A 27,916-nucleotide genomic window follows, 5' to 3' on the forward strand; every position below is an offset into this window, starting at 1 on the left:
GCAGGCGTCCTGCCCCCCCCTTCGCCCCAGCCTCAGTCAGCCTCTCGTCTGTGCTCTGAGCCCAGAGCAGCGGCGCCGGGAATGCTTGAGGCTGTGACGAGCTGCACAGCCTGCATCTAGGGAAGCATGTCAGGGGGAACAGCAGCATCGCCGCTGGGCTCTCACAGAGACAGGGCAGCCAGGGAGGCCTGCCCCTCCCTTCTTGGCGCCTGGGTGTCTGGGGTCAGGGGCAGCAAGCTCGGGGCACCACGGCCAGAGGGCCCACTGGCTGGGGCTTAGCGTGGCCGTGGGGCCAGGGGGTCAGCACTCCAGGTGGGCTCGGGCCCATGGCTCCTGCCACACTCACTCGGAATCCCGGACACCAGCTTCAGGGGCCTCAGCACGCGCACAGCCCGCAGCGTCCGCAGGTCGAAGTCGGTGCCCGCAGTGGCGAGGATCCTGTGGGGGCAGAAGAGGGAGCAGGGTCTCCTCTGCGAGGGGGCGGCACACCCCTCCCTCCGCCGGCACGCTCTCTCCCAGAGCAGTGGCGCCCTGTGCTGTCCCCGCTGCCCCAGCTCAGGGCCGGCACAGGCGGGGAGGCAGGGGCTGAGCTCAGGGTCCTCCCCAGGATGCCGGCCGTGGGGTTCCCCAGCACGGCCACCCTCCGGTCCCGGGGCATTGCCTCTGAGAGGACACCTGGCCTCTGGCCGCCACCCAGCCTTGTCTGTCCAGAAGATGAGCCCAAGCTGAACCATGTCACTGAACAGCCCCAGGTGCACTCCAAGCTGCCTCAGGAGGCACGGTGTGTGCGGGCGCAGGAGGGAAACAGGGCTGGTGGGGCCAGAACAGGCACCAGGTCCTGCCCTTCCTCGCCTTATCTCAGGGGCACATGGGCGTGAGGCACAGGGCAGGTAGAACAGAGGGTCCACAGGGCTCAGGAGGACCATGGCCATCGGTCCACTCGCACAGAATACACTCCAACGCCACCGCAACATTCAAAGACAAAACAAAGGTCTGCCAGCCTCTTAGCACACGGCACGATGCCCGGCTCTCTTCACACCGAACACATCTGAGGTGTCCCTCCCGGTCTCCCCACTGCCCAGTCCCCAGCCCTCTCTAGCTTCGTCCAACTAGCCTGTCACCCCCACAGCCCCACCGAGATGCTGCATCAAGGATTCTTTGAGACAATTCCAAGGTTAGGTCTCTAAAGATCCCTTCTTTGGTCCTTTAGGCCCCTCCCCAATCCCCAGGAGCTCTCCAGGTCCTGCCTGCCACCTTTGCCTTGTCTACCAGACTCAAAAATGGGGTGCCCTAGCCCCTCCCCACAGGGGCTCCCATAGCTTTGAATAGTAGTGTGTGCTTATTACCCTAAACTTACAGCTTTAACTCAAATCTGGGACTTTGGGTTCATAAGTCCAACTGCCTTTTTAACATTTCCATTTGGGTATTCAAAAAAGAATATGAAACATAAAAGTAGAAGACTCTTTTTTGTAATTCTTCGGTGTAAGTGTTAAAACTGACTTTTTAAAAGAAGCTCAGAGTGACGGGAAATGAAAGGACGCCATGGTGAGCAAGGGCTTTGGCTTATTCCCAGTCTTTTTCCTTTCTCAGCAGTTCCCCTGCTCAGTGGAAAGTGCTGGTCAGCTGGTACCTAAGCCGAAGCCGAGGCTTGTCCGACGCCTCTTACACTCCACATCCAGGTCGCCAGCGGTCCTGCTGGCTCCACTTTCAGAATGTATCCTGCACTCGTGGTGAGGAAGGTTTTGTGCCCCCTGCTCTAAATATAGAGCAGTGAGGAATAAAATTTGAGATGGAGGTGGGGTCAAAAACAAATAAAACTCCAGGGTAAAAGAGAAGAAGGGCAGTAAGGGTACCTCCTGCTCACATGAGGAGATCCAATGCTAAGAGAGACGCTCAACAACTAGTAGGAGGTTAATTTTGTTCAGATGAGATCAACAAATTAAGAAAAAAAACCAGGCAGAAACAGGTAGATTTTTTAAAGCTAGCTAGAAGTCTTGGCAATAAATGGCTATTGAAATAATATCAATAAGGAATCATACTACAGGCTGGAGACATGGGTTAAGACTATTAACGGTTTGGAGAAGAGGACTGAGGAACCCACCCACAGACACCAGGAAGCCGAAAGCAAAAAATGAGAGAAGTTAGACAATATGAAGATTAAGTCAGATATCCAACAATCATATGTGAGCTCCAGAGGAGGGGGACAGAGGGCAAAGGAGGCGGCAGCATCTGGTGGCACAGCAGCTAAGAGATCTTCAGAATTAAAGACCTGAGGCTTCAAATCTAAAGCGCAGTGCCGATCAGATGAAATATGTCCAATTACAGACAGTGTGAGGGACTGCAGAATATCAGCATTAAAAAGTCTTAAGTGTTTCCAGAAAGAAGACACAAAATACCTAGGGGAAAAAAAAGGGTAATTAAAAGAAGAGAAAACTTCACCTCAGCAAAAACATGCACTGTAAGATAATTAAATAATACCTTCAAAAAGCAGCAGGAAAGTAAGTGTCACCTTAGGACTTTTTCCAGCTAAACTGTCCATGGAGAGTGAGGACAATAAACGTATTTTCAGGTATAAAATAAGCCATCGCCCCGGTTCCCCAGTAAAATGCTACGGAGTGAACCCGAAGGGGATGCACAGTACACAAGAATATGGTGGGCACAGAAAGTTACATTTAGTCAGGCTGGTTTTAATGGTACCTAACTCTTCATTATTTTTTGCATTTACTTTCTACATGTAACACTAACAATCTGGGCAATAGTAAAGGTATTTACAGAGGCGGGTGTCCCATGTGTAGCTGCTCACATGACGGGCTTGCTTACTCTTCACGGTGTCAGACCAGCGATGGCAAATACCCATAAAGGGCCAGTGGCTGAACATTTAGGGTCGTGAGGTCTCTGTCACAGCCACTCAGCTCTGCCACCGTGGCATGAAAGGGGCCACAGACAATGTGCAAATGAACAGATAAGGCTGTGTTCCAATAAAACTTTATTTATAAACACAGTTGCCCATCAGATGGCCAGTAGTTTGCAGACCTCTGTGAGAGAGTGTGTAGTTACAAATACACGTTTGAAATGCTAAGGACTTCAGGTAAATGGACAGAAAATACAATCTATTCCAAAACCAGCAGATGGGAAAAAGGTGTGTGGGTGACAAGTTACAGAGGACCTGTTGTCAAGCTAGAGTGGTTGGAAAAAAGATCCCCCAAAATGCCAAAGACAGGACATAAAGCGAAAATACAAACTAAGATATTAGATTTAGGTCCAAATATATGTGATCACAGGAAAAATAAATTGAATTTTAGTTTCCTATAAAAGCTTAGATTATTAGATTGGGTTTTTTTTTTTAAGTCAAACTGTATGTTACTTTTAAAAAAATCTGAAAAAATACAGAAATCTTGAAAATAACAGAGTTTTTAAAGGATATACTAAATGAAAATTATTAAAAAGTTGGTGTAATACTACTAAGGACAAAACATAATTTAAGGCAAAAAGCAATACTAGGGCTAAAGAGAGAATAATGAATAATATTAAAAGGAAAATTTCACCAAGAAGTACAATAATCATTCATTTTTATGCACCCAACCTCATAAACTCAAAGCAGAAGAAGAAAAAAAAAATTTTAATTCTCTACCACAGAAGATTCTAACAAAGCCCTTATCAGAAGCTGAAAGACAGAACACTAAAATTTAGTAAGGCTAGCCAAAGGTAAAAATTATCAGCCTTGACCTATATAACTCTAATTTTCTGTATCTTCATCTTATATTTACCTATCAAAATCTGCTCTTAACAAATAGAGAATATACATTTTTGAACACACAACAATATCCTTGAAAATTGCTAATAGCCTACATCACAAAAGAAGCCTCATCAAATTTCCAAGAATTAGTAAAAAGTATCACTGCACTCCTATATTTAAATTAATGTAATTAAATGAAGATACAACCATAAAAACACATTTTAAAAGAAAACTCACGTGTATGGCAACCCTCAAAATGCACAACTAAACAACCCTTAAAGAAGTAAAAATAGAAATTACCAAATATTGAAAATTCATCAAATGAAAATACTACATATCAAAATGTGTGGGATTCAGTTAAAGTGATGCTTTAGGGGAATTTGTAGACTTAAATGATTCTGTGTTTAAAAGATTAAAAATAAGTAAACCAAGCATTGATATGTCCCAAGAATCTTACAAAAGAGCGTCAGAGAAATTTAGAGAAAGTAGAAAAGCGGAACTAACAAGAATAGGCATGGTTAAAGTAGAAAAAAAAGAGAAATAATAGAAAACTAAATATTTGAAAGTTTAATAAAACAAACAAACTTATGGCAAGAAAAATCAAGAAAAAGAGTATACACATACAGACATACATACACGCACACAGAGATACACTCATATAGTATGTGCATACATGCACTGACATATACTCACACGTATGTGTATGCCTTCGTGTACACACATGTGTGCACCTAAACATACACACACACCAGGAACGTGATTCCAACACAGGAGAGGTTTTTAGAACCACAAGAGAATATTATTAACAATTTTATGCCAATAAATGTTAAAGCTTTGATGAAATGGATATATCTCCTCAAAGTGCAAGTTACCAAAAGTGGCTGGAGCAGAAAACCTGAATAAACCATGAACTATTGTTTTCGTTTTCTATTACTGTATAAAATTTTACCACAAATTTAGTGACTTGAAAGCGCACCCATTTATTAGCTCACAGTCCTGTAGGTCTGAAGTCAGGGCGTATCATGGCGAGGTTCTCTACATAGGGTGTCACTGGCTAAAATCGAGGTATCAGTCAGCTGCCTCCTCGTGGGCAGGCCAAACCAGGGAAAGTGATGCCTCCCAGCACCGTCAGCTAGTCTGCAGAAACGATCTCCCTGCAGTGGGAACGGAGCCCTGTCGCCCTGCTGCCAGCTGGGGACTTCTCTGGGCTCCTAGAAGCCTCTCTCAGGTCCTCACCACCTGGCCCCTCAACAGTTCCTCTCATGGTACCAAACTCTCTGACTTGAGAAAGGGCTCAGTCCCTCTAAACGGGTCACCTGATTAGGTCAGTCCTTTCTAGTTAACTCTAAGCTAGTAAACTAACCCTAAGCGTCTCATCATATGCACAGGTTCTTCCTACACCCCAAGGGTGATGACCAGACAGGCATGCAGGCAGGTGGCAGGAATCCTGGGGGTCACCTTAGAAGTCTGCCTACTAAACCTACTTATAAAAAGGAATCTGGATTCAGGTTTCCCCTGCAAGAACATGAGACCCAGACAATTTTACAAGTGAGTCTACAAACATTCAGAGAACAGGTTAATTCCTATGTCATACAAATTGTTCCAGAGAAGAAAAGTACAAGAAAATCTCCCCTACTCATATTATGCTACTAGTATAATGTTGATACCAAAACTGGAAAAGAATGAGAAGATTTGTGCCCAAATCTCAAATATAAACACAAATCTTAAATATCAGAGTAAATCAATTTCAAAGGTACATATTTTAAGAGTATATAATGACCAGTTGAGTTCTTACAGGAACATAAGAATAGTTTAATAGTAGAATAACTATTAATGTAATCCACCACATTAAAACTCAAAATAGAAACCATATGATGATGTCAAAATTTCAGAAAAATGATTTGACAAAATTTCAATATCACTCAGATAAAAAGAACTAGGAATAGAGGGAAACTTCCTTAAACTGGTAATAGGCATCTACTAAAAGCCATTAGGAGCGTTTCTCTTTAAATTCAGGGACAATACAAGTAAACCATGGAGGGCCTAGCCAAGGCAGTGGGGCAAGAAATAAACTATATAAAGATCAGAAAGGAGAAAACAAACTGTCTTATTCACAGATAATATGCTTTCTACATAGAAAATCCAAAAGCATATACATATAAACTATTGGAAATTAGAACTAAATAGGAGGTTCAGCAAGGATATGGACAACCAAATAAATATACAAAAATAAATTGTTTTCATTTACAATTAGAAATACAATTTCAAAGGATACTGTTCTAATGGGCATGGACTCCTTTCCGGGATGATGAACTGTCCTAAAGGTAAATAGTGGTGATTGCTCACAGCTCTATCACAGTGCTAAACATCACTGAATTGTATCCTTTAAAAGGGCGAATTTTATGGTGTATGAATCATAGCTCAATAAAGCTATCATAAAACTATTGTTTGTAATAACAACAAAATCTATAAAGTACCTAGGAATAAATTCGATTAAAAAAGTACAATATCTTGATAAAACTCACAAAACATTTTTGAAAAACAGAGGGATAATACAGATGAAACATATTAATAGATGAGACAATTCAACATTCATTAGATGCCCCTTTTCCCCAAATTAGTCTATTTGCACAATTCCAATAAAAATCTTGGTAGATCTTATATGTAAGTAAACCCTGTATTTCTAGAAAATCAACCAGCACCTACCAGAACTAATGAATTCAGCAGTTTCAGGATATAAAGTCAACACAGAAAGTAAGTTGTACCTTTGTAAAGCTGCAATAAACAATCAAAAAAACAAAATTAAAAAAAATCCATTTACAGTAGCCTCAAAACGAATAAAATACTTAGCAATAAAATCAACCAAGAAGGCAAAGGACTTGTACACTGAAACTACAAAACACCACTGAAGGAAATCACAGAACGCCAGCCAGAAACGGATCTCATGTTCATGAACTGGAGAACTTAATATTCCATTTTTTGCAGTAGAAAAACTCTTCCTAAAATACATATGGAATCTCAACAGACCCTGAACAATTTTGAAAAAGAACAGAATTGGAGGGCTCACATTTCCTGATTTCAAACCTTACTACAAAGCTTCAGCAATCAAAACAATGTGGTGCTACTATCAGGATAGATATGTAGACCAAGAGAACAGAGTGATCGCCCAGAAACAAATCCTCTTACATACATACAGTCAACTGATTTTCAACAAGCATGCTAAGACCATTCAATGGGAAAAGGACAGTCTTTTCACCAAATTGTGCTGAGAAAACTGGATACCCACATGCAGAAAATTAAGTTGGACCCTTATGCCATATACAAAAAGTAACTCAGTGGATCAAAACTCTAAATTTAAGACCTTAAGCTATAAAACTCAGAAAAAAAATATAGGGGAAAATCTTCATGACATTGGATTTTGGCAGTAGTTTATTGGATATGACACTAAAAGCATGGGCAACAAAAGAAAATATATATAAATTGGATTTCATCAAAAATTAAAACTTTGTCCATCAAAGGACACTATATCAAAAGAGTGAAAAGATAACCTGCAGAATGGGAGAAAATATTCACAAATCATGTATCTAATAAGGGATTAATATCCAGAAAAATAAAGATCTACAACTCAACAACAACAACAACAAAAACAAATTTAAAACAGGCAAGGGACTTGATGGGTATTTCTCCAAAAGACATACTAATGCCCAGCAAGTACCTCAGCACCATTAACCATTAGAGAAACACAGATCAAAGCTGCAATAAGATGCCAACCCACCCCACTAGGATCGATGCTACTGTCAGAGAAAAAAAAAGGAAAACAATGAAAACAACAAGTGTTGGGGAAGATGTTGGCGGGGATATAAAGTGGTGTAGCTGCCCTGGAAAACAGTGCAGCAGATCCTCAAAAAGCTGGACAGATAATCACCATATGATCCAGCGGATCCGCTTCTAGGTCTATATCCTGAAGAACTGAAAGCAGGGCCTTAGAGAGGCATTTGTACACCTGCTTTCACAGCAGCATCGCTCACAACAGCTAAAACGTGGAAGGAACCCGACTCCCTGCAGGCCGGCGGGCGGAGAAGCAAATCATGACTTCCACACAGTGGGGTTGCACTTGGCCTTCAGAGGGAAGGACATTCTACCAGCTGCCGCGACACGAGAGCGCCTCGAGGGTGCGGAGCTCGGCGAGACCAGCCGGCCAGAGACGAGCACCATGGGGTCCCACTTAGCTGGGGTGCTTGGAACAGTCAGGACTGTGGAGACGCGCAGCGGAACAGGAGCTGGACGGGACTGACAGAGGGCAAGACGGGAAGTCAGTGTTTGATGGGGACAGACTCAGGTCTGCGAGATGACGAGCTACGGAGACGGGTGCTGGTGACGGTGGCCTGGCATTAGGAATGTTCGTAGTTCCACTGAACCATTCGCTTAAAAATGATTAAGATGGTAAATTTTATGTTATATGTATTTTGCCACAATTTTAAAAGTTGAAAAATAAAAAGGCACTTAAGTGCAGAAAGCAAACTTTAAAATATGGCGGGGAAGAAACCAAGAAAACAAGAGGACAGCTTTATGACAGGAAAGGGCTTGTAAAGAAGGCAGCCATAAAGTCACGGAATGATAAATCTGACTACTATAAAATCTGAACTATACCACAAAAGATACTACAGAGAAAAGTAAAAGGAAAATGTATTGGTAATGAATATAACTGACACGGAATTGATTTCTAGAACCTATAAAGAGTGAAAAACACAAAAAATCTATCAGAAAAACCAGCAAATTACAAAATAGAAAAAAAGATGCTCAAAATCACTGGCGACCATGAAAAAATTCAAACTAATTAACCAAGAGATACTATTTCACATCCTCAGGTTAGCAAACAGGGTTAAAAGCAGGAATCAAACAACAGCTCTGCCAGGGGGAGAAAAAAATTGTAGAATCCTTTCAGAGAGCATTTGGTGCCTTCTGAAATCTAAAAAAATGAGCCCTGTGACTCAGGAAAACCACTTCTAAACCCATTCTAAACATGTCACACAGACACCTGCAGAAATACACGCAGGCTCGCTCACGGCAGCACGCCGCAGCGGCAGTTCAGGACAGTGGCACACAGAGACGCCCTGCTCATCACGGCGGGGAGGAGAATCTCAGTGTGGGGCATGCACACAAGGAGCATTATTCTGCAGTAAAACACAGATAAGCAAGTAGAATTAAATACACCTATACATATCAACACGGAAAATGTTTAAAATGTTCAGGGGAAACAAGGCAAGTTCCAAAATTGCTCACTGTGTGTAGAAGCACACACACAACTAAAACCACCTGACAATACTGTATGTATTTATGGAACAGAGTAAAGTTGGAATACCCCGCACACACATGCACAGGAATAATGGACACAGATCAGGGCACTTGCTGCCACCAGAAGGTAAGAGAGGAGAATTTGATCAAGGGATTGTATTCAAGAGACTTCAACCCCATCTGTAAAGTCTTCTCCAAGAGGCATCTCCAAAGCTAACTGCCAGTTTACAGGGCAATGCAAGGGACGGGGCACGCATGGTAACAGCGCACGGGCATGCTGTCGGCAGTCTAAGAAAGATGCAAACGATGCAGGCTCTGAAGGGCAGCTGTAAGGCTGCGATGCACCTAGAAGGGACAAAGTATGCAGCGGGGAAAACAGTTCCTTCCCTCGCCTTACAGCTTTCTTCCCACCAGGCATCAGGACACTCACAAATAAACCCTGAAATGTCCGTAAAGCAACCTCAGAATTAGCCAACGGCCAGCAAGGACACAGACACAGAAAAGCACACAGACACAGAAGCCCTCTGACGTGGCAGAGCTGCCGTGGTCCTGCGGAGAAGGAAATGACCTTCTGTTTCCGCACAGACTGAAAGGAGTTTGACCCAGGCAAGAAGGCATCTACAGTCTTAAAAACCATCAAAACACAAAATCTACCTGAAGGCTATAAGCCGCCCTGTGGAGTAAACGACAGCAGGACAGCCACCAGGGCTCTGCAAGCGCGTGTCTGCGGGGGGAGACGCTGCCTGCAGTCGGCGTCTCAGGACCGAATTGGGTCCCCGTCCTCACTGGGGCGCGCTCTCCTCTCCGAGGGGGCAGCCCAGCCAGGATGGGAGGGAGCCTCCGCTCTCTCTGCTCTGAGGTGACAGGTACCCTTCTGGATCGGCATGTTTGACCCCCAGGAAGACTTTGAATTAAATACAGAAATGTTTATGAAAATCAAACTTTCTGTATCAGCATTTTTGAGTTACAATCAAAGGAATTTATCAGAACACACATGCTAAGTGTGGCTGCATTTAGTATCACATTAGCCCTGTGCTTCTAATTATTTAATGTAATAGATAAAATGATTTAGACTTTTGATTGTAAGCTGAAAACTTATAAAGTCTGTAAAAAGTATTGTAACATTTAAGCAAATTTATGACTTGCCATATTTACACTTTAATTTATTAGATGTACAATATTTAACTACTCGGGAAGGTCCAGTTATGTAAGTGAATTAATAAATGAAAATTTAAATGTTTGCCATGAACTAAGTTTATGAAATGAAATAAAACGCTTCTTAGAATAACCTTGAAAGTGATTGCTAAAAATTGCTAAGTACGTGAATATAATCTTTCATAAGCTGAATCTGTTAAAAAAAAATTTTAAGGTTTTCCAGCTTTGAGAAATAACTGACATGCGTCACTTGTAAGTTAGAGGTGTAGAGCATGACGCTTTAGTTCGCATTTACCGTGAAATCATTACCACAGTGGGTCTAGATAACCCGTCACCTCACAGATAAGAGTCTCCTTGGGCCGAGAGCTGCTTCCTGCGACCGCGCGGCAGTGCCGGCTGCAGTCTGGGTGCCGCACCTGACACCCCGCGACGCACCTACCTCATACCTGGAGGTTCACCCCTCGCCACCTTCCCCCAGTCCCCTCCCCCACCCATACCTCTGGTAACTACAAATCTCATCTCTGTTTCTATGAGTTTGGTATTTTTTGTTTGTTTTTACATTTCACATGTAAGTATTTGTCTTTCCCTGGCTGACTTACCTCACTTAACACAACGCCTTCAAGCTCCATTCTTCATGCTGGGTCTAAAAACTCACTGAATCTAAAAATTAAATAACTGTATTTTGGGATTTGTAACTTTAATAAATTCAATGTTGGTTTTGAGAAACTAAAAACCGAGTAATCTTTTGTAGGCACAAAATCCACTCTCAGGAATACCAACAAACCTACGTTTATCAGGGAGGATTTCCTTTCACATCAGATAATAAAATAAGAATCACCACCAGAGTTATCAGTTAATTGTACTTCAAGAGTTCTGGTTAGCATAACAGAACAAAAGGAAAGGAACAGATACAGTCATTATTCCCAGAAGATGATGATAAAACTCCCAAGAATGTGGTCAACAGCAGGTTCCCTCCGAGTGCGGGCCGGACGCGCAGCTGGGACCTCAGCGGGGAGCGGGCCGCGGGCCCCGCCCGGACCTGGAGAGCGGCCGGGCGCCAGGCCCTCAGGCCCGTGGGAGGTTCTGATGCCCACCAGCCAACAGCGCCAGCCTGCACACTGCCCTGCCGCAGCAGCGGGGCCTTAAAAGAAAAGCACAACCAGTGAGACCAAGGGCAACGGGGGGGTGAAAAGCAGGCATGGAAAAGCCCCCTGCAGGTGCACCAGCACGGAGAAATCCGGGCTGAAGCAGAATCAGAACTCGGGTGGAAGCCCACCGCCGGCAAAGAGGGCTGCACGGGCCCCTGGACGCGACCCCCCAACGCGCAGGCCCGCGGCAGGACAAGGGCACAAAGCGACGCCAGGTAAGGTGGTTAGAATGGTCACGAAACAAGCGCCTCAGTCACGACGGCACCGATGAATGCAAGCCGCGTAAGGAGGGCTTTAGAAATGCGAGTGACCTCTAAGAAGAAAACCGCAAAATCTTACTAGAAAAAGTGGAGAGCTTTGAGTACATGTTCAGACATACACCACATACCTGGACAGACAGATAAAACATGCTTTTAAAGCTTGGTTCTCCACAAATCAGTTTAAAGATTCTCAACAACTGGAACAATATCTCAAAAGGAATTCTTCGGGCTTCAACAAAATGATCTCAGAATTTATCCAGAGAACTAAACAGGCAAAGAAAATAAAGTTCAGGGAAGAAGAGCAAAGTGTGAAGGTCTTGTTTCATGAGACATTAAAACGTGGCTTTGAACTCAGCGGCTCGGCTGCAGACGGAGAAAGGCCCCCAGACCGGCGCAAAGTGGAACGCGGAAATGTGCAAACATGTGATGAAGGAGGCGTCACCGAATGAGGGGAAAGTGAAGGCCTTTTAGGCATGATTTGCAGAGGAAGTGAACCACCATCCAACTTCTAGGGATTTGCCCCGTGGAAATAGTCAGAGGTGTGGCAAGACGTCAGTAAGCTTTTGGTTTCGTTTACACAAGCAGACCTGCAGATGACCTACATGCTCAACAACAGGGGAAGGACCGAATCCGTCCACCTGGCAGGAGAACCGTGTAGAGCTCGGGCGTGGGGACGCTCAGACGCGGGGCCTCACCTCCTGTGCGAGCCTGCAGCCATGCCACGGAGCCTGCTTGTGCCGGAAGCAGGATGCCCTCAACAGCCAAGGAGTAGGACACCAACTGGGCATTTCAAAAACCTACACCTAGAAAAGGCTTGGAAGGCAACAGCCCAAGATCTGGCCAGTGCTGCCTCAGGGCAGCAGGTCTGTTCTTCCCCACAGGAACATGCTAAAGTGAGAAAATCAGTATTTTTCACTTACAGAGAAAAGAAAAATGTTTACCTTCCACTGAAATTAAAAATTACATGACACAATAACTTTGAGGTGCTTCAGTTAAAGGTGCTATATTAGGAGCAATAACAAAGGGCAATCGCAGCACACTCTCTGTCCAGCAAGGGTTTCTGGGGTCCCTACTATCCCCAAGGCCTCAGGCTCTGGAAAAGTCCTGGGAAACTGGGTGGCAGCATCAGCCTGGGAGGGGGGCAGGTGCTGGGGGCCTGGACCTCAGGCCCGCCTCCCCTGCGGGGCCGGCCTCCTCTGCCCCCCAGCACCACGACCAGCACGCTGCCTGGTGCAAGTATGCGTCCGGAAGCACCGAAGCTCCCAAAACCAAACAGCAAAGAGCCGACAGACGCCGTAAGAGAACACAAGTTAGTAGTGGGTGAGGGTGCCCGAGCACAGCGGCAGTGGGAGCTCCACGCCCCACGACTTACAGGAGCTTTGGAAACACAGCATCCGGGGGCGGCAGAGTCGACGTTACACTAACTATTTGAGAAGAACTGGTGGGAATGTAACTGATACATTCCATTTGGAAAACAACGTGGCAAAACAAATGCCATGATATGTTCAAACACTTAACCAGTCCTCTCCAGAATTCGCATCGAAATAACACAAATTAAGAAGTTACAAAGATAAGTATCACAGAATCACGATTAATAACCCCAAACAGAACTGTCGCCGACCTGGCCCCTTGAGCTCCACCCCCAGGAGAGTCAGCAGCACATCAGCCGGGCTCAGCCAAGGCTTCGCGGGAACGTACGCTCGAGCCAAAGGCAGGCAGCGCAGGGCACAGGTCCTGAGGCCGGCTCTCCGGAAAAGGGAGGCCAGGAGCAGGTAAAGGGTCTCACGGCTGCTGGCGCTGCTCACCTGTGCTCACCTGTGCTCACCTGTGCTCGCAGCGCTCACGCCTCAGCCAAGTGCCTAACAGAAGCCAGTGACGCGCCTCCTACTCAGCATCCAGTGAGCGGCACCAGAGACGGACCAAAGACGAAGCGGAAGGTGGGGACCCGGACACGCCACACAGGCACACAGGCCGCACCTGGCCAGGCCGAGGGCGCAGCGCATCTCCAAGCACACAGGCGACAAAGGCTCTGATCGTCGCGAAGCATTTAGCAGGGCCAGGTGTTCTGGCTCAAAGCCACCTCCATGCTTGGCAAGAGGGGCCCTACAAGTGACGGAGCCCAGGGGTCACCACAGACACAGCCGACCCTCGACAATGCGGCACTTGAAAAGTGGACCTCCACGCAGCTGAAAGCCCATGTGTAGCTTCTGACCCCCGAAAAACTTAGCTATTAGCCTAAAACCAACAGCGTAGCATTGACTCAAAGCCTTGCCAATTACATAAACATTCAATTAATATGTTTTGTGTGTTATATGTATTATATACTGCATTCTTACAATAAAGTAAGGTAGTGACAAGAAAATCTTTCAAACTGGGTTGGCTCAGAGAGGGCAGACGATGCCCCTCACCCACTGTAAAGCGGGGTGACCGCCCCCTCCCAGTCCAAGTGGAGGGTCCTGCAAGCTCTGCGTGTACATGGTGGGCAGGGACCCCCTCAGGCTGTCAATCAAAAAATCTCAAAAAAAATTCCAGTACATTTATTGAAAAAAGCCTGCATATAAGTGGACCCATGCACTTCAAACCCATGACATTCAAGGGTCAACTGTAATAACAACTCATAGAACCGAATGTGTTTGTGACATAAAGTTAAAAGAAAAACATAAACTGGAATGTATAAGACATGGAGGAAGCCTGAAAACATTATGTAAGTGGGACAGCCAGACACAGAGGGCCACGTGGCGCATGATGGCATTTATATGAATGTCCAAAAGAGACAGAAAGTAGACCAGTGGTTGCCGGGGCTGAGGGTGGGGAGGCCAGTGAGTGCTGACGGCCGTGGGCTTTCTTCAGAGGGTGATGGAAATGTTCTAAAATCAGGTGTAGGAATGGTTGCACAACTCTATGAACGTACTAAAAACCACTGAATTGTTCTATTAAAGAATGAATGTTATGGCATGTGAACTTTACCTCAATATGCTGCTATACAAAGAAAAAGGTAAAATACAAGTCTTTATGTAAATTATAATTACGTAAAATATGCAGGCACTTGGCCTCAGAGCACAAACACCTCCAGCCCATGACTACTGTCAACCCAACCCCTCGGCCCGGGTCACCCCTGTGCACAGAGCAGAAAGGTGTGAAGACATGGCCGTGGTCATGGGGACCCACCACACATGGCACAGACACACGCGTGCCTGGCATGGGCTCAGGCACTCCACACCCCGAGCGAACAACAGGAGCCACAGACTCAGCAGCCAGCCTCCCAGGGAGCCCCACCCCTGCACGGGCAGCCCAGAGGCAGGGGAGCCCCCAGCTGCTCAGAGTGGAGAAGGAAGAGACCGCACAGCTGCAGCTTGGCCCGGCCCCCGGCCCTAACCCAGGGACCTGGCCGCCCCAGACTCGGGTCCCCAGGGCCTCCGTAGCTGCACATTCTAAGTGCGGGCTAGGAGGCCACCTGCCTTCCAACAGCGGTCTGTGTGGGAGTGATAGGCGTACCTCACAGCCAGAGCCAGTGTCCGGGCACCCCCACCCTTCACCCACTTCTGAGGCCACCAGCTGCCAGAGGTGAGCAGGGGCTCACAGCTGTCATCTGTCTGTAAGGAGGCGGCAGGACCAGAGGAGCCCAACTGTCCTGCAACCCTGACCCTAACTCTGCGCGTCACGTGGTCGCCCTGCCCTGCCCCAGGCCCTCAGAGGGGAGACCAGATCTCGGGCAGCCCGGGACCCCAGCCCACTGGCACGTGCCCTGGGACTCTCCAGGGGCAGCCATCAGGACCACGGCAGCGAAGCTCCAGATGACAGCCTGAGGGGGGCCCTGCCTACTGGGTACAAGCAGAGCTTGCAGGACCCTCCGCTTGGACTGGGAGGGGGTGGTCACCCCACTTCACAGTGGGCAAGGGGTGTCCTCTGCCCTCCCGGAGTCAAGCCAGCCTCTCTGAGGCCTGTCCATCAAGCCCAGCAAAGGCAGCAGAGACGAGCAGAGACCACCTGCCTTACTCTGTGGCTGTGGCCCAGCACAGCTACAGGCGTCCCTCTGACTCTCAAAAACACCGAACCTTAAGTCAGCAAGAAGGGTCTGGAGTGCACGTGCCCACCCCACCTGCCCAGAGATGCTGAGACGGCAGCAGCAGTGGCCCTGACTCCAGGCCCCCTGAGCTGGGCCCGAGGCCAGCTGGGGCCCAAGGCAGGAGGCATTTCAGAAGGGCCGCTCAGCCCTTCTGGGGAACTAAAGCCCTGCCCAGGCCAGGGGGCTGGGGGTGCTCTGTCCACTCCAGCACGAGCACCCAAGACACCAGAGCCACACCCTGGGTCAGTGGTCAGGACTCATGTCTGAGTCTGTATCTCCTGGCTGCTGGGCTTGGGAGGAGGCCGTGCCGGTCTGAGCATCCGGTCCCTCATCTGTGATGAGGAGGCTGCAGGGTGGGGGACGAGGCTGCCATGGGGTAACGTCCAGACAATGTGCCTGGCCGCATCGGCATTACAGCGCTAGGTGCAGGGAGGCTGGCACTGGCATCCTCAGGGCTCCCAGTACTGCCACCTGGGGGACCCAGGCTCCGCAGGGCTGAGAGTATGCAGCCAGCAGAGGCACCCGTAGCGGCACAGCCCCCGGTCACACTGGCAGACAAACAGGCCTCCAGGCCAGGACCAGCAGGGTGGTGCCCTGCCAGTCAGACCCACAGCCCTGCACCCGGGAGACTTGGCACTGAGCTGGCAGATGCATGTCAGAGGTGGCACCGTCTCCAAGAACTGCTTTGTCACTGACTTTCCAGGAGCTGGTCCTTGCCCAGGAGGCTGCTGGCAGTTGCCATGGAGACAGCCTGTGGGTCTCGGCCAAAGATGCCTCAGCCTCATCCCACCCCCACCATGGGCTGAGGAGGAAGCACAGGCCCAGGGCCCCCAGGCCCACCTCCCCTGCACTGAAGACCCCAAGACTGCTCCAGACCCAGGCAGCCATGGGCAGGGCTGACAAAGGGCCGGGCCTGGCGTGTGTGTGGGTCTCCATCACCAAAACACACGTGGCAGTAACAGTATCTATATCTCATCCAAACAAAACTGCACGGGCTGTATGAGGTCAGCACCATTACTTCTGTCTCACAGAGGAAGAGACTGCGGTTCAGAGAGTACACCCAAGTGTCCAGGCTGACGGCCCAGCAGAGGCAGGGCTGGGACGCTACCTGGGGCCCTGTGTCCCACACGGTGACACACACTAAGGTCAGCTTCACACACAACAGAAGTGTCACAGTCCCTGATCAAGGCAGAGTCCAGCCACATGTGTCCATCTGATCCATCCCAGTAGGACTAAAGGACAAGCAGGGACCCCTCAGAGTAGACAGCAAGGGTTCCAGGCCCCACTCCTCTGGGGCACAGTGGGTGACCCATGCCACTCCCCATTTGTACCAGGAGAGGGCGGCCCCCAGGCAGACACAGGGTCTGGGCCGTGCAGCTCAGAAGAGGCCTCCTACCCTGGTCAAGTGCAGCGAAGCTCTGACCAGTGAGGTCACCATGACCTGGGGCACTTAGAGCAGCCATGGAAGCCCAGGAGACGCCTCCAGGCCACTGCCATCAGACCCAGCCTTTGAGGGTAAATTTCACTGCTGCATCTCCTGAGGGCCAGGGGAGCACACGGCTAGGAGCTCAGACTCCGGCTCAGCCCAGTGGAATCCGCTCCCACGAGACCTTAGACAAATTTCTGGGCCTCTCGGTTTCCAGTCACTGAAGTGGGGTTGCCTCGTCCCTGTGCTTATGAGAAGCCCTTCCGGACTTCTGGCCCCGCCCGCGAGTAACAAGCAGGAGGCCCCGTCGCCCTAGCATCAGGGTCAGAGTTGCAGCTAAAACAGGGTTAAATAAGATACAGTCTCAGAAAATGTGGAAACGTCCAGGTTTCAATTAAAAACCAGGACTATCTCCAACTAAATGAAAAAAGAGAATCAATTCCTGCCAACACTGAGATAATAGTATTAGAAAACTTCCCATTGACAAAAGGCTTAAACCTATGGATTTCAGGAGTTGAGTAAATCCCAAACAGGAGAAATACAAAGATAGCCACAAGATAAACCACAGACTTCTGAACACGAGAAACAGAGAAAAATCTTGACTGTGACAACTGGACAGAAAATGGAATGAATCAGATGATAACGGGATTCCTTTCTTAGGTGTGATGACGTGATTGTGGTTTGTGTTCACCAGAGCAGAGGTCTTTCTCTTGGACTGTAAGGCATAAAGCGTCATAAATACCTACAACTTTCATACGGCTCAGCAAAACATGTAATACAGGAAGAAAAGAGATTTCAAAATTAACATTCATTGAACCTAGGTGGAACATACATACTTTTTCATTTTACTATGTAGCTATTCTCTGAGAACTTTCATAATAAAAGTGGAGATATGTATATGTAACCTTGAAAGTAGCCAGAGAAGCACACCACCTTACCTAAGGGAAAACAATGCAAACGACTGTTGATTTTCCATCATGAACCACGGAGGCCAGAAGGAAGTGACAGGAAATCTTCAGGTGCTGAAAGAAAGCGAGTTTCAACCCAGACACCAAAACACCTTTCAGGAACGAAGGAGAAAGCAGGACATTCTCAGGTAAGAAACGCTAAGAGAATTTGTCACCAGAAGACCTACCCTAAAAACAAGGACTAAAATGAGTTCTCTAAACACAAATGACATGATGGGAAAAAAGGAAGGAAGAACAAAGGAAAGAAGAAAAATATGGGTAAATACAATTTCCCCTCTCTCTGCCTTTTCTAAATTATGTTTAATGATTCAAGTGAAAATCGCAACACACTCTGATGCAGCTCTGAATACATGTAGAGAATTTAGGACAAGTATATTATAAATGTGTTTTTATATTTAAAAATATTTAAGATAATCATAAATGGGGGAGGGCAATGAACCATAGTATTTCTGTACTTCACTTGAACTGGTAAAATGACACCAGTATACTGGGTAAGTTTTATAATGTATAATGCAATAGTTAGAGCAAGACTCAAAAATCGATAAAATGGAGTTCTAAAATATGTTCCAAGTAACCCACAGTAAGGCAGGAAAAAGAAAAAGTAGATCAAATAGAAACAAAAAATAATATAGTAGACTAAAGACCTAACACATCAGTAATTAAATATATGGAAAGGGCCTAAATAAACCAAATAAAAGACAGAACTGGCATAACAGATTAACGGATATGATCCAACTATATGCTCTCTTATAGACGCTGATTTCAAATATAATGATACAGGCAAGCTAAAAGTAAAAAGGTAGAAAAAGACGTATCATGCAAATATTTTAAAAAGCTGGAGTGACCATAGTCACAGGATAAGAGACTTCAGAGCAAATAAAACTACCAGAGACACAGAGGAACATATCAAAGTAAAATCTATGAGGAAGACGCAGCCAACCTGACTCACATCCACCCAATGGCGGAGTTGCAGGATGTGTGAGCAGGACTGATGTGCTGTGGGGAGACCGGGGCGAAGGTGGGCCAGTCGGAGGCTCAGCATTCCCGGCAGCCGGCGTGACAACCAGCCAGGAACCAGCCAGGGTGCGGGAGAACTTCAGAGCACCTCCCACAGGCGAGGTCTGGTCCACATTTACAGAACAGTCCACACAGCAGGAGGGAGCGTGACCTTTCCAAGTGCCCATGGAACATCTAGGACGACAGACCACATCCTGGGCCAAAAATAAACCTCAGCCAAATTACATAATCGAAACCACACATGGTGTGTTCTCTGGCCACAATGGAATCAAACTAGAATCAGTGAGGGAAACACACAGGAAATCTCCAAACACATGGGGACTGAGCAACACATCTCTGAACAATGAGTATGTCAAAGGAGAAGTCTACAGAAAAACCTAAAAATATATGGAACTGAATTAAACTAAAAGTATAATATATTCAAATGTGTGGGACACAGCTAAAGCAGTGCTGAGAGGCAAATTTATGCACTTTATACACACATTAGAAAAGAAGAAATGTCTCAAATCACTAACCTAAGTTCTTATCACAAGAACTGAGAAAAAGTAAAACAAGCCCAAAACAAACAGAATGCAGGAAATAATTCTGTAACTGCATAAATAACTGAAACTGAGAAAAGGAGAAAGAAAAAAGTCAGTGAGACTAAGAGCTGGTTTTCTGAAAGGATCAATGAAACTGACAAACTTCTGGTAAGACTAACTCAGAGGGAGAGAGGAAAAAAATAACCAACATAAGGAATGAAATGAGATACCAGTATAGACCCTAAACTAAGTGGACCACTTCCTCAAAAAAACACAAACTACTGCAACTCATCCAATATGGAATAGATAATAATTTGAATGCCCCTATTAGTATTAAGGAAATTGAATTCATGATATTTAAACTCCCAAACGAAATATCTCCATACCCAACTGAACTCACTGAAGAATTCTGCTAACATTTAAAGAAAAGTTCAAACCATTTTTATACAATTACTTCCAAAAAATAGAATGCGGAAGGGAACACTTCCAAATTCATTTTATGAAGCTTGTACTATCCTGATGTCAAACCAGATAAAGATATTAACAAAAAACAAAACAAAATTACAGACCAATAACCCATCACAAATATAGATGTAAAAAGCCTTAACAAAATATTGGCAAATAGAATTCTACAATATATAAAAAAGAATTATATATCATGACCATGTTTATTCCAGGGATGTAAGGCAGGTTCAACTTTCAAAAATCAATCACTGTAATTAACAGGCTAAGGAAGTAAAAGTCATGTGATCACATCCACGCGAAAAGAGCATTTGGTGAAACCTGACACTGACTCATGACAAATGAGTCATGGCAAACTCTCAGCAAAATGTGATCAGAGAGGAACTGCCTCCACTTGATAAAGAGCATCTGTCTTCAAAAGCCCGCAGCTCACACAGCGCTCAGTGCAAAAGCCTGAATTCTTTCCTCCCAAGACTGGGAACAAGGCAAGGCCGTCTACTCTCCTTCAGTAAGTACTATTTGTAGCCAGTGTAATAAGGCAAGAAAAGAGAAAAAAAAGACATACAAAAGATTAGAAAGAAAGAACACTGTGCCTATTTGGAAATGACTTATTTGTCCTTAGAAAATTCCAAAGAACCTTTAAAAAAAGGAAAAAATCTCCCAGAACAAATGAGCGCGTTCAGCAAGATTGCAGGATTACAGATACATACAAAAATCTATTGTTCCTTTGTATATAGCGATGAACATGAGACACCAAAATTAAAACTACAATACCATTTACTCTGATGCAAAAAGAAAAGAAAAACGTAGACGTAAATCTAACAAAACATGCATAGGACTTGAATCCTGAAAACTACAAAATGCTGATGAAATAAATCAAGTAAGATCTATATAAATTGAGAGACATGCCATGTTCACAGATTGGAAGGCTCAATAAAGACACAGATTCTCTCCAAATTAACATAGAGTTTTTGTACAGTTCCTCTGAAGATGTTGTGTATATACTGACAAGATTATTCCAAAATGTATATGAAAGCAAAGAAACTAGAACAGCTGAGACAATTTGGAAAAAAATCAAATACTAGAAAAGTTGGAGGAATCAATCCACCTGATTCCAAGACTTACAAACCACAGCAATCAGGACAGCAGGGAGTTGTGGAGGGCCAAGCACACAGGTGAAGAGGACAGAAGGGAGAACCTACACAGAGCCATGCAAACATGCCTCGCTGACTTCTGACAGGGGTGCAAAGCGGTTCAGTGGAGGAGATAGAGCCTCTCCAACAGGTGGTGCTGGAGCAGCAGGGTGCCCACAGGCAGGAAGAAAAAAAGAAAAAAGAATTTCAACCTAAAACTCACACCTGATGCAAAAGTTAACTTAAAATGGGCCACAGATTTGATCAGAATGGATTTACATGTAAAATTATAAAATTTTTAGGAGAAAAGCATAAAGAGAAAGCCTTCATGATCTTGGGCTGGCAAAGCATTCTTAGACTTACATCCACCAGCCCAATCCAGAAATGGAAAAACTGATAAACTGGACTTCGTTAAAATTTAAAACTTTTGCAGAAATACATGATCACCACCAGGCAAACATCAAAATGACAACAGCTCCGGGAAGCCTCTGCTTAAGGATGCTGAAATGAGCGAGTGAAAGTTTGAGGAGAAACAGAATGTTAGTGAAGTCTCAAAGTGTCTTCCCCAAGATATTTATCTAATACAAATATGGAAAATAGTAACTTTGCAGAGAAGAAATCCAGGAGACACGACCTTAATCAAATCATCAAAGTTCTCTTCACCAGCAGTAGAATACACTAATACACTAGCACGATGTGCCGTCTAACACGATGCGCCGAGGACACAACATCACTTCCCTGATGGTCCTGCCCGGAATATGTAGCCTCGATCTCATCATGAGAAAACACTGGACAAACCCTCACTGAGAGGCATTCTGCAAAATAACTTACCAGTACTCGGTAAACGGGTCAAGATCGTAACAGAGGAGGCAGGAGAGAGGAGCTGTCACAGAAACAACAACTGCACACAGTGTGGGATCCGAGGCTGGATCCTGGAACAGACAAGACACTGGGGAAACTGATAAAATACTAATATCCTGAACCACAATGAGATATCCCCTCACACCAGTTAGGATGGCCAACATAGAAAAGAATAGGAACAACAAATGCCAGCGAGGATGCAGAGTAAGGGGAACCCTCCTACACTGCTGGTGGGGATGTCAGCTAGTTCAACCATTGTGGAAAGCAGTATGGAGGTTCCTCAGAATGCTCAAAATAGAAATACCATTTGACCCCGGAACTCCACTCCTAGGAATTTACCCTAAGAATGCAGCAGCCCAGTTTGAAAAAGACAGATGCACCCCTATGTTTCTCGCAGCACTATTTACAATAGCCAAGGAATGGAAGCAACCTAAGTGTCCATCAGTAGATGAATGGATAAAGAAGATGTGGTACATATACACAATGGAATATGATTCAGCCATAAGAGGAAAACAGATCCTACCATTTGCAACAACATGGATGGAGCTGGAGGGTATTATGTGCAGTGAAATAAGCCAGGCGGAGAAAGACAAGTACCAAACGATTTCACTCCTCTGTGCAGTATAAGAACAAAGGAAAACTGAAGGAACAAAACAGCAGCAGACTCACAGAACCCAATCATGGACCAAAAAAATACTAATATCCTGGTTTTGATACTGCATTATGGTTACATAAGTTGTTGACATTAGGGAATATGTTCAAGAGCAAACATACTACAATTAAAGATGAAGCATTAGGCTCCAAAAAAATTTTTTTTTAATTTTGCTCTACACAAGACCCTCTTATGAGGACAAAAAAAATAAGCTACTGATTGGGAGAAAATATTTGCAAGCCACATATCTGATAACTGACTAGTATTAAACACTCTACTTTAAAATGGGCAGAATTTACGAAGAGGCATTTCACCAACATGGCTCTACAGGTGGCGAATAGGCACATGAGCAGGTGTCGGACATCACTGGCCACTAGGGGAGGCAAACTGAAGCCACAGCGATGTGACACTGCCGATCTATCAGAGTAGCTAGAAGGAAAAAATAGTGGCGACACCCAGTGCTGGGGAGGATGCAGAGAAACTGTATCATTCGTCCATTGCTGCTGGGAATAATAAGAGATGTGAAATGCTACTGCCAGTCTGAGTAAGTCTGATAGTTCCTTAAAAAACTAAATATGCAGAACAGCCCAGTCATTGCATTTCTGCACATTCATCCCAGAGAAAGGAAGACACATTCATACAGAAACCGGCACGTGAATGTGTGCAGCACCTTTGGTCCTAGTATTTCAAAACCTGGAACAACGCAGGTGTCCTTTGACAGGTGAAGAGTTAACCCAGTACAGCCACACAGGGCAGATCCTGCTCAGTAATGGAGAGACAAACCATGGAGACGGGCAACAATCTGATTCAATCAAGGAACTGCCTTGAGTAAAAAATGCCAGCCCCAAAGGTATGACTCCATTCGAGTAATATTCTCGAAATAACAAAATTATGGAACTGGAGAAAGGATTTCTGGCAATCGGGTTGAGGTGGTGCTGGAGGGAGCTGGCACGGCTGAGAGAGGGCAGCAGGGCCTGGGTGGCTGTTCTATGCCTGCTGGGCCCCTTTCACTGCATGCTGCCACTCACCACTCTGAATATTCCAAATCTACAATTAGTTCAACATAAAATGCTTAATTTTTTTATGGGGGGTGTTAATAACAGCATCTAGCTCAGGATGATTGCAGGATTATTGTGTTAGAACAGCAGCCAGCACATAAAAAACCTAACAAAAGAGTCATTTATTCGGCTCTTCATGTCCCAGAAGCTCGAAATGCCTACTTTCTCCTTCCTCCCAGCTCTGGAGAAAGATCGCAGGACTTTGGGACCAGGCCTGCAGCACGCTGCCTGCGCTCCCAGGCTCAGCCCAGAGAAGCACCGGAGTGCGGGCACCACCCTGGGAGGGGCCTTCTCCCTCCCGGGAGCCCCTCACTGGAGATGGTATGGGGTCCAGCTCTGGACTGCGGCCAGGGCAGGGCTGCTGGACCGCTGGTGGCAGCCTGGCCCACCCTGCCTTGGGTCTCACACACTGCCTCTCCTTGTGTAGCACGAGCCTGTCAGCCTCAGACTGCACCCCCGGGGACCACCACACCCAGGGATTGGTTATGGGAAGAAGGAACTCTGACTTCCTGCCCAAGCCAGAGGCCTCCTCTCCTCCCACGCTGCACTCCAAGAACCAGGGCCTGAGACAGCAGGTGCTGGGGAGGGGCCCGCAGCAAACGTGGCCCACGCACCAGCCACAGCCCGCATGCCTGCCACAGCCTCCATGGCCCACACACCAGCCGTGGAAGATCCGGCCCACATGCTCCTGCCACGGCAGCCCCGGCCCGCAGGCTGGCTGCGGCAGACGCAGCCTCCACACACTGGCCAGAGCAGGCCCAGCCTGGAGCCTCGCCACTGCCCGGAGGCCTGGCCCCCTGGCTCAGAGATGACGGCTCACATCACTGCCTCGTGCCCTGGGGACTGATGGGGGCTCCATGCACTCCAACTGGGTCTCAAGCTCCTGCAGGGTCGGTGAGCACTGGCTGCCCAGCTAGAAACGGGGACACAGCAGCCAGACAGAGGCTTGCCCAGAGGAGCCTGGAGCTGTGGACTGAACCGAGTCCCCCCAAACTCCCAGTGACACCCTGACCCCAATGACTATGTGGAGAGGGAGCTCTGGGGAGGCGGTAAGGCTCAATGAGATCCTAAGGGTGGGTCCCTAATCTGAAGGGACAAGCGAAGACACCCTCTGCGGGTCCTCTCTGCACCACGTGGACAGAGAAGTCAGCCACCTCCACACCAGGAAGTGGGTCCTCAACATACCACCACCACTGGCTCCTTGACCTTGGACTTCCAGCCTCCACACTGTGGGCAGTGTGTGTCTGCGTTTACACCACCAGGCCTGTGGCATCCTGCTGGGGCAGCTGCAGCTGGCTGATACCAGTCCTTTGAAGGAACAAGCCCACCAGCAGAGAGACCATGGAGCGAGCCAGAGAGGAAGGGGAAGAGGGACATGCCCAGCCAGGGGAGGCGGGGAGCAGCCAGCCCGGCCAGGGCAGGGCCCAAGGGCACCCGTGTTCTCCGGGGGTGAGAGGGTGCCATCAGTCGGCGGGGAGGGGCTCCTAGAATGGCCCCCCAGGGAGACTGATTCCTGACAACTGGAGAAAGACCGGAGTGGGTGGCAGGGCAGGGCAGGACCCGGGGGCTGGTCCACAGGACCTGCTGGGAGCCTGAGTCGTGTCTACCTGACTGCAGACTGTGCTGAAGGTCCAGGGGGCACAGAGGCTGCAGGCAGGGCGAGGAGGGAAGGGCGTCAGAGCGCAGCTGGAGGCGACCCCTCCACCCTGCACTGGCCCCCCTTCTCCCTTCTCCCACCCGGGGACCTGCTTTGGCCCCAGGCCGAGTCACACCTGAGGACATTAGCAACCATTCTCACCTCCCTGTGAATGTGCAGCTTCGGTTCCCAGGGCTAAGCTTCTCTCCCAGTGGAGAGAGGAGTAGCCTGGAGCTGAGCACAACAGGGACTCCAAGGCCCAGCTACCCCACCACCCCACTGCAGGCGTGCCCACCACCCACGTGTGGAGGCTCCTGCCCTGACCAGGTAAGAGCTTGACTGCCTGTAACCTCCACAGGTACACCAGCCACCGGGTACATGAGCAGGTGCCCTCGGCCTCCTCTGCAGAGGCATGTAGGCCTCTGACACTCTGGGCACTGGACAGGAGCCTGGACCTGGAGAGGAAGCCACAGGCCACTCGGGCAGGCCAGCCCTGAGGCGGGGCAGTTTGGGCAAGAGCCCTCCCAGCATGGCCCCCAGCTCTAACAGCCCCTGGTATTTGCCTCCCAGGGAGCAGGGGGTCCAGGGGCTTCTCCGAAGGAAGATGGAAATGTCCATTTTTATGTAAAAGCTCCTCCTTCTCAAACTCTACCAACTGATTTAGAGCCCATCTCAGAACTCTGGCCATATCCCTTCAGCCCACAGGCCTCAGACCCAAGATGGGAAGCACCTATGGGCCAGGACAGCCCAGCTTCTCCCACTCAGCGCGCGGGAACACAGCCCAGCCCCCACCCAGCAGAACTGGATTGATGCCTCCGGGCTGCAGGCCCCCCAAGTTGTGCAGAGTCCCCCAGGTGTCTGCACACTGACCGATGCTCCTGCCCAGGGACAACTCCTCCCACACTGTTACCACTCCGCACCACACAGGAACACCAGGCCCTCGGCGGACCCCAGCCAACCTCCATGACACCCCAGGACCAGGGCCCGAGTCCGGGGTCAGCCATCCACACCACAGCTCAGCCGCGCTCCGGGTCTGAGCCCAGGCAGTCTGGGCCTCCTGCCCCAGGACCAACAGGCCCTTGGGGCTGGGGAACGCCACTCCATACACAGGGGCCCGCTGGCAGTAGCCAGGAAGGGCCTAGGTCTGGTTCCCCGCAACCAGCAGAGGGTAAAGAACCCTAAAACACAGAAAAAAGGGGAGGAGGAATGGGAGCGAGACACCAGGAGAGAGCAAGCTGGTCCCCTATAAATACCCAGTCTGGGGGTGTGTGGCGAGGAGGGAGGCTGGGCTTCCACCCCACTCACCTCCCTCTGGTGTTACGTAACCCAGCATGGGGCTCCGGGCCTGTCCCCTGGGGCCGTTGGCCCTGTGGGAGGCCACTGTCAGGAGGGTGGTGCCTGGCAGCTGGGCACAGGGCACCCCCATCCCATCTGGGCCCCTGCTGCTCGGGGATGCAGGCCAGCAGACCTGCTCTGAATCATCAGATGCCCCACAGACGCTGTCTGGAGGGACCCCAATCTCAGACCACAGTGGGGCCCCGACAGCCTCCCTGTGCCGCTCCCCACCACTTGTCAGAGCTCTTACCAGAATTCAGCCACCCTCTCCCTGGTCCCACCCTCATGCTGAGGAGGCTGTTTCCAGAGACAAATTCTAGGAAACCACAACCAGACCAGGCATCAGATACCCCCAGGAAACCCCAGCCTGACGGGCACAAACCCCCTGCTCGCAGGACCACAGTCACAGAGGAAAGGAGAGCCGCACGGGGCTGGCTCTGGCGCCCAAGCTCAGACATGCACCAAGGTCAGCCCCTGTCCACAGCCAGTGTCACTAGTCACTCAGATACAGCGTCTCCTGTCACCCCAAACTCAGATACCCAAGGGGAGGCCCAGCCCCACGGAGCCCATGCTTGGACGCAGCGCACTGCTCCTCTCAGCCACGCCTGCTTGCCCGGCGTCATCTGCCGGGTGGCCTCCCGGACAGCCAGGCAGCAGGCATCCCGGTGGCCGAGGGCCGAGCCCAGGACCAGCCTTCCCGCCCTGTGCAAAGTGGCCCACACACCCTCTCTTCTTCCCACAGGAGGCCGAGTCCAGGGAGGGAGGACCCCAAGCTCTAATTACATGTCCTGTAAAGAAATCCCAGCTTCATCTGGACTAAATGAGAGGCTGCGGTTGGAGATGCCCTCTCAGGAAGCCACCTGCCTGAGCTGGGACGCGCTTCTTTGCCGTCCCCAAGGACCAGGGGGGAAGCACCAGGCTGGGGCCATGGCGGGGTAGGACACTCAGGGCCTCGGCCGGCAGGAGGAAGTCCCTGTGGTACGAGAGCGCCCACACCCTGCCCTGACTCCTAGCCGGAGTCAGCACTCGGACCAAAGGGTGGGCCGGGGGCTTCGGGGGGGATGGGCGGACACGTGTGCTGGCGACGGGGTGCCACGCTACAGAGGGGTCCCAGACTTGCCTGTGGGCAAACGACCAGACCCCCGCTTCCTCCAGCTCCGCCCTCACCTCCCCGAGTTACCGTCCCT

At 48.3% G+C, this 27,916-nt stretch overlaps 1 protein-coding gene across 11 annotated transcripts in view; it reads right to left on the reverse strand.

Moving 5' to 3' along the window:
* Positions 1 to 27,916, reverse strand: part of CACNA1B (calcium voltage-gated channel subunit alpha1 B) — a 180,455-nt gene that overhangs the window by 143,500 nt on the left and 9,039 nt on the right. For all 11 annotated transcript variants that reach the window (XR_012124599.1, XM_073220677.1, XM_073220671.1 and 8 more), the window contains exon 4: positions 347 to 438. Coding sequence is in view for 10 of the 11 variants with exons in the window: in XM_073220677.1 (XP_073076778.1) it covers positions 347 to 438 (92 nt within the window). In the remaining variant the exon portion in view is untranslated. The remainder of the gene's footprint in view (positions 1 to 346; positions 439 to 27,916) is intronic.

The sequence above is a fragment of the Manis javanica genome, chromosome 2, assembly GCF_040802235.1.
Source record: "Manis javanica isolate MJ-LG chromosome 2, MJ_LKY, whole genome shotgun sequence".
Classification (NCBI taxonomy): Eukaryota; Metazoa; Chordata; class Mammalia; order Pholidota; family Manidae; genus Manis; species Manis javanica.